Genomic DNA, 16,071 nt, shown 5'->3' on the forward strand with positions numbered 1-16,071 from the left:
TGGATTGCCCAAAACTATTACATTTATTACTTTGTAACTTAAAAGGCCAAAAAGAGACCTTTGCACAGGAGGGCACAAAGACTTCCATACAATTGAGAACCAATGGAGAAGACTTCCATCTAAACACTTGCAACTCACTTTTACAACGTTTACAAATCACTTGCGAGTCAACCTACCCCACTCATCATGACTTTCAAGTTTCATCATCAAACACCTTTTGCGTTTTGCCCATTAAAATGATGCCCAAATAAAGGCCTTCACACCGCAACTCTGAGTATATATAAACTATTTTTAACTCAATGCACATTCCACATTAACCATTACAGAAAGGAATGACATTCTTCCACCCAAATCTGGCTTAAAATAAAAACATAAGGATTTTATTTGATAAAATTAAAAATACTAAAACCTAATTTAAAATAAAGCTGGTTTCAAAAGCCATTTACGTTGTAATAAGCATGAAGCCCCTAAAGTCATCTTTGATGTTTGCGCAAGGCTGATCGCATTATTATGGATGTCTTTGTTTGATTTAATGAAGTTTGTAGGTTATCAAAAAAATAAAAATAAAAATAAAAAGAGCCGGTTTCAGAAAAAAAAAAAAAAAAATATATATATATATATATATATATATATATAGATAACAGAGGTAAATTTTATGCCAAAAAAGAAAAGAAAAGAAGGAAAGTAAATTCTATGATTTTTTTTTTTAATTTCCCAAAAATTGAAACTATATATTTTTTGGGTAATAACCAATAGATGAAAACCCACTTCATGTTCAAAGCCAAACCCCAAGGGTGTGTAGTGAACCTGCTAATCCACCAAAATTGACCCAATCCAACCAAATTTATTGGGTTAGATAAGTGTTTAAAGGTTGATGGGTTGGGTTGGGCTATGAAACTTTTTTAATAGTGGGACGGATTGGGTTTGGGTCATAAGATTCATAAATCTATCTAACCCAACTTAATGCACCAATTTCTCAAAAAAAAAATTGATCTGTCTATATTTAATATATATTTAAAATAAAAAAATATATTACATAATTTTATTATTTACTCTTTTGCCCCTCTTACTAAATAAAACCCAAACCCTAAATTTTCATCATATAGTTTGTGTTTTGTTTAGTGTTATGCTCATGATTATTTGGTTATAATTTTGTTCTTATTTGTTCTATCAAAAGAAAAAAAAAAACCTTTGTTGTTATTTGTAGTAGTGTTATTCTAATGCTCAATTTAATAATAATAATAATTAAAAAAATATTTTCCAACTCATGGGTTCAACTCAACCCAACTCAATTCACTAATTGAGTTGAGTTAGATTAGGTTGGACCCCGTAATGGGTTAATTATTTTTTTTAACTCACCATGATAAGTTGGGTTGAAAAAAAAAAAACTAATCGGGCCATGCACACCTAGTGTCCCATTTAAACCGTTAAGGAAAAAAAACAAAGAAAAGAAAAAGTAATTTTATGGGGGAAAAGAAAAAAATAAGTTACAGGTCGATTAATATTTAAATTTTACTGGTACATTGCATTAGCAAAATGCAAATTGCATTACCCGCAGGCTTTGGTTTACTTTGCCTTTGCTCGTTCATTCCTTCCAACCGCAAGAACCAATTCGAAACCGCCTGTTATTTCTTTCTTGTGAACTGTGAGTCAGTGAGTGACGCGCGCGCGCGCACACACACACACACACCGCAGCAGAGGCCACAGAGTTTGAGCAATCCCAAAAATCCCAAAATCCCAAAATCTTTCTCTCTTCTCACATGGTGTGGATAAAGCAAACCTAGGAAGAAGCGACTCTATTTGAATCTAACAATCTTGAACAACAGCTTCAATGAGTAACACAAATCTCTCACCGCCACAACCGCCGGAAGAAGATGCTTGGATTCACACTTATCACAAATTGCTTCCTCATTGGCAATCACAATCCCAATCTCTCTATCAATCTTATCAGGTTCTTTTTTTTATTTTAATTCTATCTGTTTTGCCCTTACATCAATTCAATTATTATTTCTCTTTTGCAAATTTAGGGTTCTGTTTGTTTTGAGAGAAATATAATTTTTTTTTTTGGAGGAAAACTTTTTCCGGAGAAAGAATTTACGTAACGTTTTGGTTATTTTGGAATAGAAATATTCATTGGAATAAGTGAACCTTTAACTTGATAACTTATTGTATGTCTCGAAAAAATTTAAATCTTGCTTATGTGAATTTAACATTTATACGTATAATTCATAACCTTGTTTTGGTTATTTCGAAAAAAGGAGAGAATTATTCGATTGTTTTATTGATCTCTATGGAATTCTATTGAAGTTAACAAATCCCATGGTGGGTTTTGTTAAATTTTTAAAATTTATTTATCTATTTAATTGTGTGTTTTGTTCCTCGGTTCTTTATTTGTGGATTTTTTATTTTTTTATTTTTTTTTTAACTTTTTGCAGTCAACAATCCCAATTTCAATCTCGAGAGTAAATCAAGTCGATGCAGCAAGACTGGACTTTGAAATGTCGGCCATGTTGAAAGAACAGTTGGTTAAAGTCTTCTCTTTGATGAAGGTATATCTTGTAACTTATTGCAATATTCATTAAGTAAATTGGTAACATATCCATTGGTATTGATATAAATTAAGGTGATTTTGTTATATGGTTATGAAATTGCTTGGGGAGTATTTAAAACGTTTGCTTCATTTTATTGGGATTAGCCAGGAATGTTATTTCAATACGAAGCAGAGCTCGATGCTTTCCTTGAGTTTCTTATTTGGCGGTTCTCAATTTGGGTAGATAAGCCTACTCCCGGGATTGCTCTCATGAATTTGAGGTACAGAGATGAACGTGCAGTGGAGCCAAGAGGAAAAGGTAAGATGGTCTGAACATCTCCTGTAAACACTGCCTCTCGGTTTTATGTGGTAATTTCTGATTCCTAATTTTAATACCACTAGATTGGTTACACTGATAAGAAACTAGAGTCGAAACTTTATGTTACAATCCTTGTGGTTGCAGCACCAACTTATATGATTGTGGCTTGAAATGAATCTTATTAATATTCTTGTTAACGAGCTTGACACAAAAGGAGTTGTCTTTATTTAAACTCTTTATCCATTTCTTAGTTATAAAGCTTATCATAGGAATACAAATCATAATTTATATTCGGCTGTCAAATAACTATTAGTATTTGTGGAGTTTTACAAAAGGTTTACTTCATTCCTCGGTATGGTACTAATGTTCTATATATATTTATATGACAATGTAAATCGACGTGTATATAGAACTTTGGTCAAACAAGCATGTTCAACACTTTTCTATAAAAAAAGAACATGATTGAAGCTCCTAGTAGTAGGTCTTATGTGGAGATCAGACTGTTCTAGTGTTCCATTACTGACTGATCAGAACACTGTTATGGTTTTTCTAGTAGCTGTTTAAACTTTGGTTTGGTCTAGTTCTCTCTCTCTCTCTCTCTCTCAAAAAATAGCGCACCCTATTATTTTTTGTAAGTAATGAAGCTTTATTGAAAGAAATTAGAGGGCATATTTTTTTTCTAAGATTACTACCGTCCATATTTTTTTTGTTTACCATTACCAATTATTCAGCCTTATCTACCCATATGTGATATGTATGACTTATATGTTGTACTTACGTGTTTTGCATGTCATTTTCCATACAGTCAGAACTGGTCTAGAAGGACCTGGACTTACTGTGGCTCAGAAGATTTGGTATTGCGTTGCCACTGTTGGTGGCCAATACATGTGGGCTCGTTTACAGTCATTCTCTGCTTTTCGTAGATGGGGTGATTCTGAGCAGGTATGGTTTCCTTTGACCTCTTTGCTCAACCTCCCTCCACTGCACCTCTAGATTTTCGGAATTAAAGGTGGATTGAACTGGCACTGATTTGTAAGTGCATTTTTCTCAGAGGCCATTGGCACGGCGAGCATGGATGTTGATACAACGTATAGAAGGATTATATAAAGCTGCCTCATTTGGCAATCTTCTCATATTTCTTTATACAGGAAGGTATGATCTCAAGCATCAAGCCATTCTCTTACTGGATTTTTTTCTTGAACCTAGTACAAAGAGAGTGTTGTTAATCCTGAAATGAAATCACTGTTAATCCTGAAATCCATTACAAAGAGAATACTGCATGGATCTAATAAGTTAAATATGGAAGATAAGTCTCAAGTAGCTGATTATTCTTGATTGTTCTGATAGTTACATCTTAATCGAATATCTCATTACTTTTATTTTAAACATAATCACTTAGCTCTTAACCTTAAATAAATGTTATTTTTACTGAGTGATGTTAGAATTGTTATCGAAATTCTAAATAAATAGTCTATTATCCAATGAAGAGGCATTAACTTTATTTAATGGATTATGGACCATTTTCTATACATTGTGGAACTATCTATGAGTCCATCTGTCTAGGTGACTGTCACTTATAAATAAAATAAAATTCCACATTGACTGATGCTCAGACACTTTTATCATCCTATTGGTTTTTTGATAAACTATCATCCTATTGGTTTGCTGCTAATGTATTATGTCCTTTTATGTTCTAATACAACTATGTCCATATGTATTATATACCAATGTGATGAAAACCTCAGAGTGAACCTAAGCACTACAGTTTTCTAGTGCAAACTGCAAAAGTGTGCCATTAGCCTAAGTGAAGTAAAGTGCATGTTTGGGAACATGAAAACTAAATAAAGTGTTGTCAAAAGTGTGCTTAAGTGCACTTGAAACTCAAAGTCCCAAGGTCTAAGCGCTTTGCTTGGACAAAGCGAAGCTCATTAATGAAGCGCATTTTAGGCACACTTTTTTGGCGATTTTTGAAGAAACACAAAGCATGCCTAAATGTGCTTTTTAATATATATATTTTTGGTTAAAAAATATATGCATTACTAAAATTAATTGCTTGATCTTGAAGGATTGACATGGACCCTTAAAATATTATAGAACATTGTTCTTTTTTTTTTTGTTTGGATGAAAAACCTCGTAATATGATTTTACTCTATCCAAGCTACATAACCCCCAATTCCCTTAGCATGTTGAACCAAGAGATAAGCAGGACGATTGTCTTGCCGTTTAACATGAGACACTTGTTCCTTTCTAAACTCCCTCAATTTTAGATGAATCGCTTCAATGATGTTGCCGATTGACACCGGAGGGACATTTGAACCGTTCACGGCCTGAAACAATCTTGGAATCACATTCCAAAATAACTTCACAGATACTGACATCCAAAGCAAAAAGAACACCCTCCTCCAAAGCCTTGGCTTCAGTCTCTAGAGGACCCAGTGGGGTTGGAAGATTCTTGCTCAAGTCCGCCTCTACCCTACCAGTACTGTCACAGATCACTACCCCAACACCAGCAGCATGTATGTTAGCAATAGTAGCTCCATTGGCGTTAAGCTTGTACTGGGGTGCTTTGGGTGGAACCCAATGGACTTCATTCTTAGCTTTGGATTGAGGTATCTTGAGATTGGCTGTGTGAAATTCTTCCAGCAGTAGCCTAGCTTTCTGCTCTATTGCTGAAGCTTGTTGCCTTGCCTTACCCTGCCTAGCCTCATTTCGACTAAACCACATACTCCGTGCCACCATAGCCACTAGTTCCAGCAACTCATTGTCCAAACAGTAGGAAATCAGCAAAACTCGGAAAAACCATTCTGTGTGCAAATACCAGTAAGTTGCCAAACCTCATGAGCCTTAACACTATCCCAGAAAATATGCCCACTACCTTCAGCTCCCTCCCGACATGCTTCGCAGATTGGGTCATTAATGTCTTTTCTACTACACAAATTGACTTTTGTTGGTAATATATTCTTGCTTGCTCTCCACAGAAAGGACTTGACTTTGTTTGGAATATTAAGCCTCCCGATTGTTCTCCAAAAGAGTTTGTTATTCTGGTTGTGTGATGCTTTACAAGAGTTGTAGCAAAAGCCACTTTGTACACACTCTTTACCGTGAACAGCCCCTTGGGGTTATAAGCCCATGCCAAACGATCCGCGGGTAGTCTAGAGCCTAAAGGGATGCTTAAAATAGCCGATGCATCAACTGATGAGAAATATTGTCTTATCATGTCCACTCTCCAAGCCTTAGTAATGTGGATCAATCAGCACTGATCTTAAGGTGCTAAATTACACCCAAAAAGAATTTTGTTTACATATCAGAAGACAAAAACCATGATAACTTTTTTTTCTTTTGCTTTTAGGTCTACCTTTTGGATATATTTTGATTGAACCATATCTATTGATCAAGTCTATCACAGTTATGTTTTTTACATTTACAAGAGGATTATATAAAATGTTTTGTTATACTTTCTATGACTAGATTATTATCATATTTTCAATTGATAATTGTTTTCAAATTTACTTTCTAAAAATTTTAAGAAAATGAAAGAACTTATGTAAAAGATGAACTTATAAACTTTATACAATTGTACTTAGCTAATAGAAAAAACATATTGGTATTGTAATTTATTATTATTATTTTATCTTATGCTATAATTATTTTTATTAGAGATTATTATATATTGTATTTGAGAAATATGTGTTTTGCTTCAATCAGGCACATGCTTGCTCTTTGCACCTAAGCTCCAAAAGACCTATATGATTAAGTGCGTTTGATGCTTTTACCAACTCTATTTATAATTTCTTAGAAAATTGAAAAATATTTCTATACTGCATACATAATAAATGATCAACGTAATATTAGCATAGATGAGATCAAATTCAACTACCTGAAAAGTAAATGTGATGTGAATCATGGTTATATTGGTAACCTGAAACCAGTTGGTTACCAATTGAAAATAATCATGATTTACGATAATGATAATTATCCATTGAACAACTTGCAACTCTCACTTATCTCATGTTGTGCTGTTACTTATTAAATAAATGAAATTGTGCTTTTGTGATGCAGGTTCAGGAATCTTATTGAAAGAGCTTTAAAAGCCAGGCTTGTCTATGGGAGCCCCAATATGAATCGAGCTGTTAGCTTTGAGTACATGAACCGCCAGTTAGTGTGGAATGAATTCTCGGTAATTTTTACCCTTTTTTCTTGAGTTTAGAAGTTTGATTCTAGAAAAATAAAATTCTCTTTATTCACTTACAATTAAGAGTAGCAGTGAATTCAAAGCACTAATTTAAATTTGGAGGCTTTCTTTCATTCACTTCACTTGGTCTGAGGAATTGTCCCTTTTTTATTATTTGTTTTTTTTTTTATAAGTGTGAGGAATTGTCCTTCCTAGCCCTAGGCAGACAAACCCTTTTTTGATCAGTAAAACCTTGATCTGTGTCTTACTCCAAATTGTGTGTAAATTTAGAAAGACCTTGTTCCTTGCTATCGTTGATTTCAATTTTAATGTTTCAATTTTTGGAGTATCTGTTACTTTTTAAAATCATTTAATATGTGATTGTACAAAAGTTGTAGAAAGCTCCGAATGACCCCCTTCCTTTCTGTTCCTGAGTTAATTGATTTTGTGCATAAAATTTGTTCATTGTTTACCTATAGATTTTTTTTGCCTTTAATTGATGAATTATTGGGGTGGCACTCTTATTTTAATTTAAAAAGAAAAAAAAGAAAAAAGAGATACATGCACTTTCTTCCATGAACTGTCATTGTGCAGCATGCCCAGCTTGTTAATTAAAAAAGAAAAAGAAAAAAACTATTAGAGCCAATATCCACTAAATTAAAAAAGAACCAAAAGAGGGGAAAAAAGATGACAAAGAATTTTTTTTTTACTGGAGACTCAAAAAGGGTCGATTTTTGCTGTCAAAGTTGTACACTTTTTTACGGTTACAAGATTTCCCAGTGTTCATGTTACATTGTAGAAATTGCCCAAAGCATGAGACCTATATATACCTTTCTAAAGGATTTTTTTTTTTTTTTTTTTTTTTTCTTTTTTTTTTTTTTTTTTGAGTTGTTGGTGGACTTCAAGTCATGCTAAAAGCCTCCAAAATGTTTTCACACAAATGTAGAACTTTTGCTAAGGCGTCATGCATGTTTTACTTTTCACTCATGGTTGTGAACTTAGTTATTTAAAAAAAAAATTGAAGTCATTCTTCAGTATGAGTGATCATGGGGTAGTAACTCATATCATAGGAGGAAATTTTGCACAGAGTTCCACTACCAATCTACCATTAATGGGTGGATCCATGACTTCTTACAGGCAGCTAGTTGTCTACATATGTTAAAAAGAAAAAGAAAAAGAAAAGAGAGAATGAAATTAATCTGTTGGAATTGTCTGTGATTTCTCATATCTCCTAGGCAACCAATTAGGATGTCTAAAAGTAGAGGATTTGGAGAAATTTTAATCATTACTTCATTTTGAGGTATTGTTGATCAGTTTTTAGGCTGTGAAATTTTCCATTGATTTGCATCAAGAAAATTAAAATTATTGGAAATTCTTGATTGTTTTGATTTTGGGCACTTATCTTTAGGGGCATTTACTGATGCTCTCATGGCACTACTGAACATCACTCACATGTAAATTGTAGTACTTTAAATTTCTCAGAAATGGTTTTCAATACAGGCTGTTTTTGTGAGCTCAAGGTGGAAGGCATTTTGCTCTGTTTTGTTCTTGATGCTTTTGATACTTTTTAACACTTATGAACAGTCAAATGGAACTCTTTTAGATGAGATGCCAAAACTTTTGTTCTAAAAAATTCCATCCTCACCTATTAAAGTTAAGAATTGCTATATGATCACTGCCATCATAAAAACAAGCAATTTAAAAACAAGCAATTCCTGCTCCTGGTTTTTTGAATTTACATTGAATCCTCTCCCATATAAGTGGAGAGTCTTTATTTTATTTTTATCTTTGGTAAAATTTTGGTTTATAGAGAAACCAATTGTTAGACATAATCTCACAAGAAGCATTGGAAACAGACTACAAGGCATTCCTTTTCTTTCTTTCAGTCCCCTGTTAGTATAGTCAACACAGCCTTCTCTGTCACTTTTCTTGAGTCACATGTTGCATTTTTTTGCATTTGATCTCATCCCTTACATGCTATACTTGCATGCATATTTAGTATGTGTTTGCATGGGTTTGAATCCACTTGGTATATAAGAACTTATTTCATGTGCGCATGCAAAATGCCAATCTCTGTTTTCTCATTGGTAAATATGCTTTAGACTTTCTTGCGCATTACTTGTTTCATTGTTTTGCTAAATAGCTTGAGACTTTCTTTTACTATAGAAGGGAAAATATAGGAATTTCTGAGATAAATCTACTGACTTTATCCATAGTATCATGGTTTTTCCTGACAAATATAAAGAAAACATGAGTAGTTTGTATTTTCTGAGCATTTTAGAGTTTTTAATGCAAATAAAATATCCGGATTCTGGAATCTATGAAGTGATCATCGTTACATTGGGGTCAGACATGCATGCCTGTTTTCAGAGTTATGAAGATAACTGGAAGGAAACACTCTGTAAATTCTCACATTTAGCTTAATTGAGTCACCTTTTTCATCCACTATTTTGTACTCTGTTCTTTCTTTTATCTGGATTTCTATATTTTCATTTATTTTATGATTTATTACTTTTCTGTTATTCAAGTCAAGGAAATATTTTAAATATTGTGAGTTTTTTCCTCTGCTAGCTTCTTGATTTGCATAGTTGAGCTATTGTTATTTGTGGATATGATATATTTGGAACTAACTCTTTTGGATCTTGGCCAATTGCAGGAGATGCTTTTGTTACTTCTTCCTCTTCTTAATTCATCATCCATAAGAAACCTTCTTAGCCCATTTTCTAAAGATAAAGCTTCAAGTTCGGCAGAGGATGACACTACTTGCCCCATTTGTCTGGCTAGTCCAACCATTCCATTTCTGGCGCTTCCTTGTCAGCACAGGTACATACTTACAGACATCCCCCCATGTTGGTTTTCCTTAAAATTACTTTTGACTGACATCCTAAGAGGGTGTCCCTCATTCCCCAACCCCTCCCCACACCAAAAACTAACCACACCAAAATATAAACAATGCACTGACCCAAAATCTCAAGCTCACTTCGCCCTATGGGCCAAAAAGCAAGCCAACTTGATCACCAACATATATGCTTATGGGTATAGTTTATTAAATACAGCACATTAGGTTTTCCAATTAAATTCAAATACATCGTTACATTGAATATAATTTTCCTTGAAAAAATAACATTGTTTGTACTTTATTGGTCAATGCAACCATGTATGTGAATTTAATTGGAGAACCTAATGTATTGCACTCTGCATCTAAGGAACTATACCTTAGTTTCGCCCTATGCATATTTATCCATCAATGTAAATGGTTGAATGGTCTTAGGTAAGGCTACCTATTTAAAGCTAAACATCGTTTGACATTCATTTGGTCTTCAATAAAGAAAAGAAAAACTTAAAAAAAGTGTAATTTTTCTTGCCTGCAGATACTGTTATTATTGTCTTAGGACAAGATGTGCTGCAACTCCATCATTCAGATGTTCCAGGTGCAGTGAGCTGGTCACCGCCATGCAGCGGCATAGTAGTGTGAACAATTTAGACCCAAAACAATAATTATTATTTTTTACAAAGGGCGAAGGAAATAAATTAAAGCATTATTATTGGTACAGCAATGTATTAAAGAACATGCCTGAAAGTAGAACTACTTTTTTTTTCCCCTCCCTTTTTTTTTTAACAAGAAATCAATTCCCTGTAAAAGCATTATTCCACTAGTGAGTGGGGGGCTTCATTCTTTGTCATCTTTCCAGTATTGTTATTATTCAAATATCCCATTGTTTCTTTCTGATTCATATTTCTCCAAGCATCTGAATAGTCGAAGTGGGTCGGTCGCTCCTAGCCTCAATTAGAAACAACAAGCAAGTGACCTTTCAGGAATGCCAAAGAGTATATATCTTGCCTAACTTTTTTTTTGTTTTTCTTCTTCTTGGTACTTTCTTTGTCATTCTATGTCTCTCAGTGAATGGAGTCATAGTTCGTGTGACACGGCATAGTATCTAACATTTTCTTTTATGGGAGAAAAAGACGGTTCAGAATAGTATATAACATTGAAAGTTTGTAACGCTGTAATTGATCCGTTCTATCACTTTCATGTTGATAGATTAATAATAATTCTACCTATTTTATTGTCGATTGTACTCCAATCGTAATCAGGTGGGTTTGTAATTATTTTAGTAGATCATGTTTAATAGATCTGGCTTCTAATATGTTCATGGGCTTCTTATTTCAAAGCAGAATGTGCTTCATGGCACTTCATTCAGGTTCCTTAGTGCTTTATTTTTGTTTCTTTTTGTTTGTCTGGTTTCTTCTTGTTTTGTCTTCTTTAACTTGAGCATAAAAATGGAAAATTGTTAGATGCCCAACCTCGTCATCTGTGTCAAAATTTGTAACTGTACATCATATGGTACTTCCAATTGAAACAATAAACCTAAACATAAGCAAATTAATGAGTTGAATATTCAAGGCCATTAATTTTTGATAACAAGTTCACGTCTAAGGTCCTAAGCTTGTGTTGATTAGTTAATAATGATCTGTTTGGATACCATTTATTTTGTTGAAAACTGAAAACACTAACAAAATAATTTTTAAATATGTGAATAGTATTATAAGATCAATTTTTAATGAAAAAATTGCTGAATAAAGAAGTTTGTGAATCCCGTAAACAGTACACGAAACCCACTAAAAACTGAAAATAGAAAACAGCCACAGAAACGCACATTTCCCCAAAAAAAAAAAAAAAGAAAAAAAAAAGAAAGAAAAAGAAACGGACACGTCTACCGCAGACGTGTATCCAAAAGCATACTAAATTTGAAGCAAATTATACCAAGCACATATAAACAAAGCTCCTTTCACTAAAGTCAATTTTTCACTATTTTAACCAGTGATCATATATTTATTCTCCTTTATACCGTTAAACAACAACTCTAGGCTATAGCTATGATTCTTATCTAATTGATAAGAATTGAATCCCGATACCGTGATCTTTGCTGACAGCAGCTATAAGTCTATAACCTCCTTATCACCGTGCTATAAATCATGTGAAAGTACTTAGTTATTTTCAGAGCATAGTTTATGAACATAAAACATGATATTATATGCCATTTTTAGACAGCTTGAATAAATTGTTAATGTAGGTGACAATTAGTTCAACTGTACTATCGTTGAATAAAATATTTGGGATTTAAACTCTGCATGCACTAAAAAATTTTATTTTTATTTTAATGATAAAGAGCAATCATGATAACAGGCCGAATGCCATGATTGAAAATTTATCATGTTTATATTAAAAATAATATAATTTTGTGTTTAAATTTTGAGGTTCAAGGTTTCAACTTCGAGTATGGTTCTAGCTGCTCAGCAAGTGTTGTTATGTTCAAACAAGGTCTTTCACATATGAAATGTTGTCTGACTTGCTAACCATTAAGGCAAGTTGGCTTCTTAGATCTTTATGTCACAAACTATTATATTTATTTTTTATAATTGAATTATAACTTTTTATTTTGTCACGATTTGATCTCAGTTGAACCTTGGTCCAACTTCAAAAATTTTGAACTTCTCCATTTTCCGTTTATTTGAATAGTCTAGGTTTCAAAATTCTGGCCTCCTACTCTTTTTTTTAAAGGGAAAAAAATTCTTCTGATAGACTTTTCAAATTGCAAGTATTTTAGGAGAAACCAATTAGTTTCTATAGCAAATTTTGGATGAGTGAATTATAAATAAATAGTGAATTCCAATTAGCTCAATTTGTTAAGTCTCTTATTATCAAAAAAGAGATTTAGAGTTCAAACCCCGCTTACACAAAAAACCAATTGGTGTCTTAGTTTGATGATAAGAACAATTATCATGAAGTAGATGTCATAAATTTAAATTTTACTATATCTATCTTTAAAAAATTATAAATAAATAAATAAAAAGCAAATTCCAAGAGGGCATAATTTAGGGGGAGACCAATTAAAGTGTGACATCTTAATTTAACTACAATAATAATATAATTTAAGGGAAAGTTACATTTTAAAATATGTATTTTAGTGTTGGTTTCAAATTAAAATTTATAGTTTTTAAAGTTTCAAATAAAATCTTGAAGTTTAAGACTGTTACAAATTAAATAATATATTTTGTTAATTTCAAATCGAACCATGTACGTTTATGTTGGTTTTTAGACCCCTTAAAACACAATTGATTTAACCTAGGTAATTAGCCAAGTTATTACTTAGTCCAATTTAAACAAATCTAGGTTATCACAATCACAAAGATCATATCATGCAAAACAGCGAAAAGATAAATAACACAAAGATATGATCACCCAGGAAACCAAACCAGTAAAAACCTGGGGATGATTTAACTTAGTTATCCTCAAGGTAAAAAGCAAATCCACTAGAAAGAATCGAAGTTCATACAATAAGACTTACAAGCCCCCACGCTCGACTTCTTACTGCTGCCCACCAGTAGAACTTACTGACACGACCACGTGCAAGCTCCGAATCCACAGACTCCTTCTTTCTTTGGCCTTTGCAAAACACAAACACCCCCGTTTGTGACTTTGACATCCCACTCAAATGTTTAGCAACACAAACTTTCCTGTTTGTGACTCCAAGACCACCCTTGAAGGTTTAGATCATCAACACCTTTGATGACAAGAGAAGGTAGCAACTTCTACAATACCGGATCTTGAGATTCAACAAGGAATAACATTGGTAGAAGACATAAGAGAGCTTTTTAGGAACAAAACCCTAAATATAAAAGAGGCACACTCTTTTCTCTCTGAAAAGCCACATAAAAACGTGCTTAGGGTTTCCTTTATATACTAGGAGAAGTAGATTAGAAACCCTAATCCTAAATGGACTTGAACAGCTGTTTGGGCTTAATTAAAATTCTGCAGATACGACTTTCGATCGATCGAGCCTGTCTTTCGATCAATCGAGCCTATCTTTCGATCGGTCGAACCAGACAGATTATGAAATCTTCTTCCTGCAGCTTGTATGTTCTTGAATATTGACTTGAATCACCTTAAGCATTGTCTAATAATACCTATAGACTCTAAGATCTATATCTAGACAAGTTTGTGTTCACGATTTGCCAATTGTTCTAAACATTTAGAACCTAACAAATTTAAAATGGTATCAATTTAATAATCAAGCCCAAAAATTGAAGGCTTTAAATTGATACGACTTAAAATCTAACATTTGATTTGAAACTAGGAAAACTATAAGGTTTAATTTGTAAAAGTATTAAACTTTAGTGTTTTATTTAAAAATTTTGAAATCATAGGGTTAATTTAAAACTACCCCTAAATATGAGGTTTCAAATATAATTTATCCTATCCTATCATATATATTATATTAAACTTGAAGCACAATTAGAATTTAAAGTGAATCTAAATTAGATTTTAATTGTTGTTTAATTTTGTACCAAGTCTATTTATTTTTCTTAAGTTTGGTACTAAGTGACTCATTCATTATAATCAACGTGAAAGCTAAGATTCCTATATTTAAAAAAATGTGAAAGCTAAGATTACCATTTTAGCGCCCGTTTGTTTGCACTTTCCTCTGGCAAAAAGCGCTTTTTGACACTCAAAAAATAATATTTGCGTTTGGTAAGGTTTTAAACCTAGCTTTTTCTAAAAAGTTGAGTTTTGAAATGTGAAGGCCTTGTGCGTTTTGGCACGGCAGCTTTGAGCTGCAGTTGCAAAACGCACAAATGCGTTTTCTCAAAACAAAAATATGACCGTTGGTGGGTTTCTCTTTTTCCTTAATTGCCCATGGTTTTTTCTGCTCCTCTATGCTGCTGTGCTACAACATCTCGTCTTCTACAAAGACCTCAAAAAAATAGCATCTAGCCCAGGTTCAATTCAATAACAAATTTCCAAATCCAAAAAAAAAAAAAAAAAATCTATAACAAATTCCCCAATCAGCTAAGGGAAAAAAAAAAAAAATTAAAAATCAATCTCTTGCAAATTAGGATTCCTCAAAATGCAAAACAAAAAAAACATCGGAATATAGAGAAATCTTCCCTTATGCAGTATCTCCCTTTCGTTTGCTCTGCTTTGATCCAATCTTCAGTCAATGACCGGCGACCAACTCTCTCTCTCTCTTTGTTGTTCTTCATTTTCTATGGGTTTGCTGAGATCTCTATTTTTCATTTTGATCTTTCTCACTCTCTCCCCTTTGATGAAGTAATAGTTTAGAGGTGTTGAAACTTTTTTGACCGAGAGGTGTTGAAACTTGAAAGAAGACAAAGTGAAGAAGTGTGTGGAGGAAAATAGAGATAAGGGAGAAATAAAGAAGACAAAAGGTGGAGAAAATGTGGCTGAGAAAAAAACCATAAAAAAAAAAAAAAAAGTGTTGTGTTGGTTTTGGTTATACATGTAGTGTGGGGCAAGGGCATGAACTTTTTTTTTTTTTTTTTTTTTTTTTTTTAAAGTAAGCTTATGAAAAAAAAAATTATATTAGAGTAATGTTATCTTTAAAATATTTTAGTTAACAATAAATTATTATTGCTGTTGTTGTTATTATTATTATTAAGTAGTTTTTTTCTTTTTTTGAGTTAGTATTATTAAGCAGTTGATTTTAAGTATGAAATAAACTCCCTTATATAAATATTCTCCTTTTTGGTAATTTATAATTCAAACTGCAACTTTTATAAGTGCTGGATAAACACTTAGCTTTTTCAAAAAGTACTTTTTAACAGCTTTTACCAAATACTCACCTTTTAAAAAAAGCTGAATTTCATATCACACTTTTTGAAACCCCCACTTTTTCAAAAAGCACATTTCAAAAAGCTGAACCAAACTCACCCTTACTTACCTAGGTAAAATTATCTTATCATCACTATTGTTAAGTGTTTCTATGCTTAAACACATACATATTATAGCCTAATTTTCAATCAAATTTCTGAACAGTGAAACAGGTTAAAGTTAGCCCACTAGTCCATAAAAATTTTGATATTCTGCGTGACTTAATTAATAGAAGATGTTTAACATAAAAGTAACTGTAAATACTTGGAAATTGATGGCCCAAGCTCACTAAGAACAGTGATGCCTTGTCCTTCAAACTAAGTCTACACAATAGATTTTTTTATAGAGAGTGGGAAAATAGTTCTAGCATAAATTTG

General features: G+C 32.7%; 1 protein-coding gene across 1 annotated transcript; it reads left to right on the forward strand.

Annotated features, from left to right (window-relative positions):
* Positions 1–1,536: 1,536 nt before the first annotated feature.
* Positions 1,537–11,092, forward strand: LOC115988409 (peroxisome biogenesis protein 2). The gene is made up of 8 exons (XM_031111980.1): positions 1,537–1,951; positions 2,436–2,549; positions 2,696–2,849; positions 3,655–3,791; positions 3,901–4,001; positions 6,909–7,026; positions 9,677–9,843; positions 10,392–11,092. The coding sequence occupies exons 1-8, from the start codon at positions 1,832–1,834 to the stop codon at positions 10,516–10,518; spliced, it is 1,038 nt and encodes a 345-aa protein (XP_030967840.1). The 5' UTR covers positions 1,537–1,831; the 3' UTR covers positions 10,519–11,092.
* The last annotated feature ends 4,979 nt before the right edge of the window (positions 11,093–16,071 follow it).

The sequence above is a fragment of the Quercus lobata genome, chromosome 5 (assembly GCF_001633185.2).
Source record: "Quercus lobata isolate SW786 chromosome 5, ValleyOak3.0 Primary Assembly, whole genome shotgun sequence".
NCBI classification, from domain to species: domain Eukaryota; kingdom Viridiplantae; phylum Streptophyta; class Magnoliopsida; order Fagales; family Fagaceae; genus Quercus; species Quercus lobata.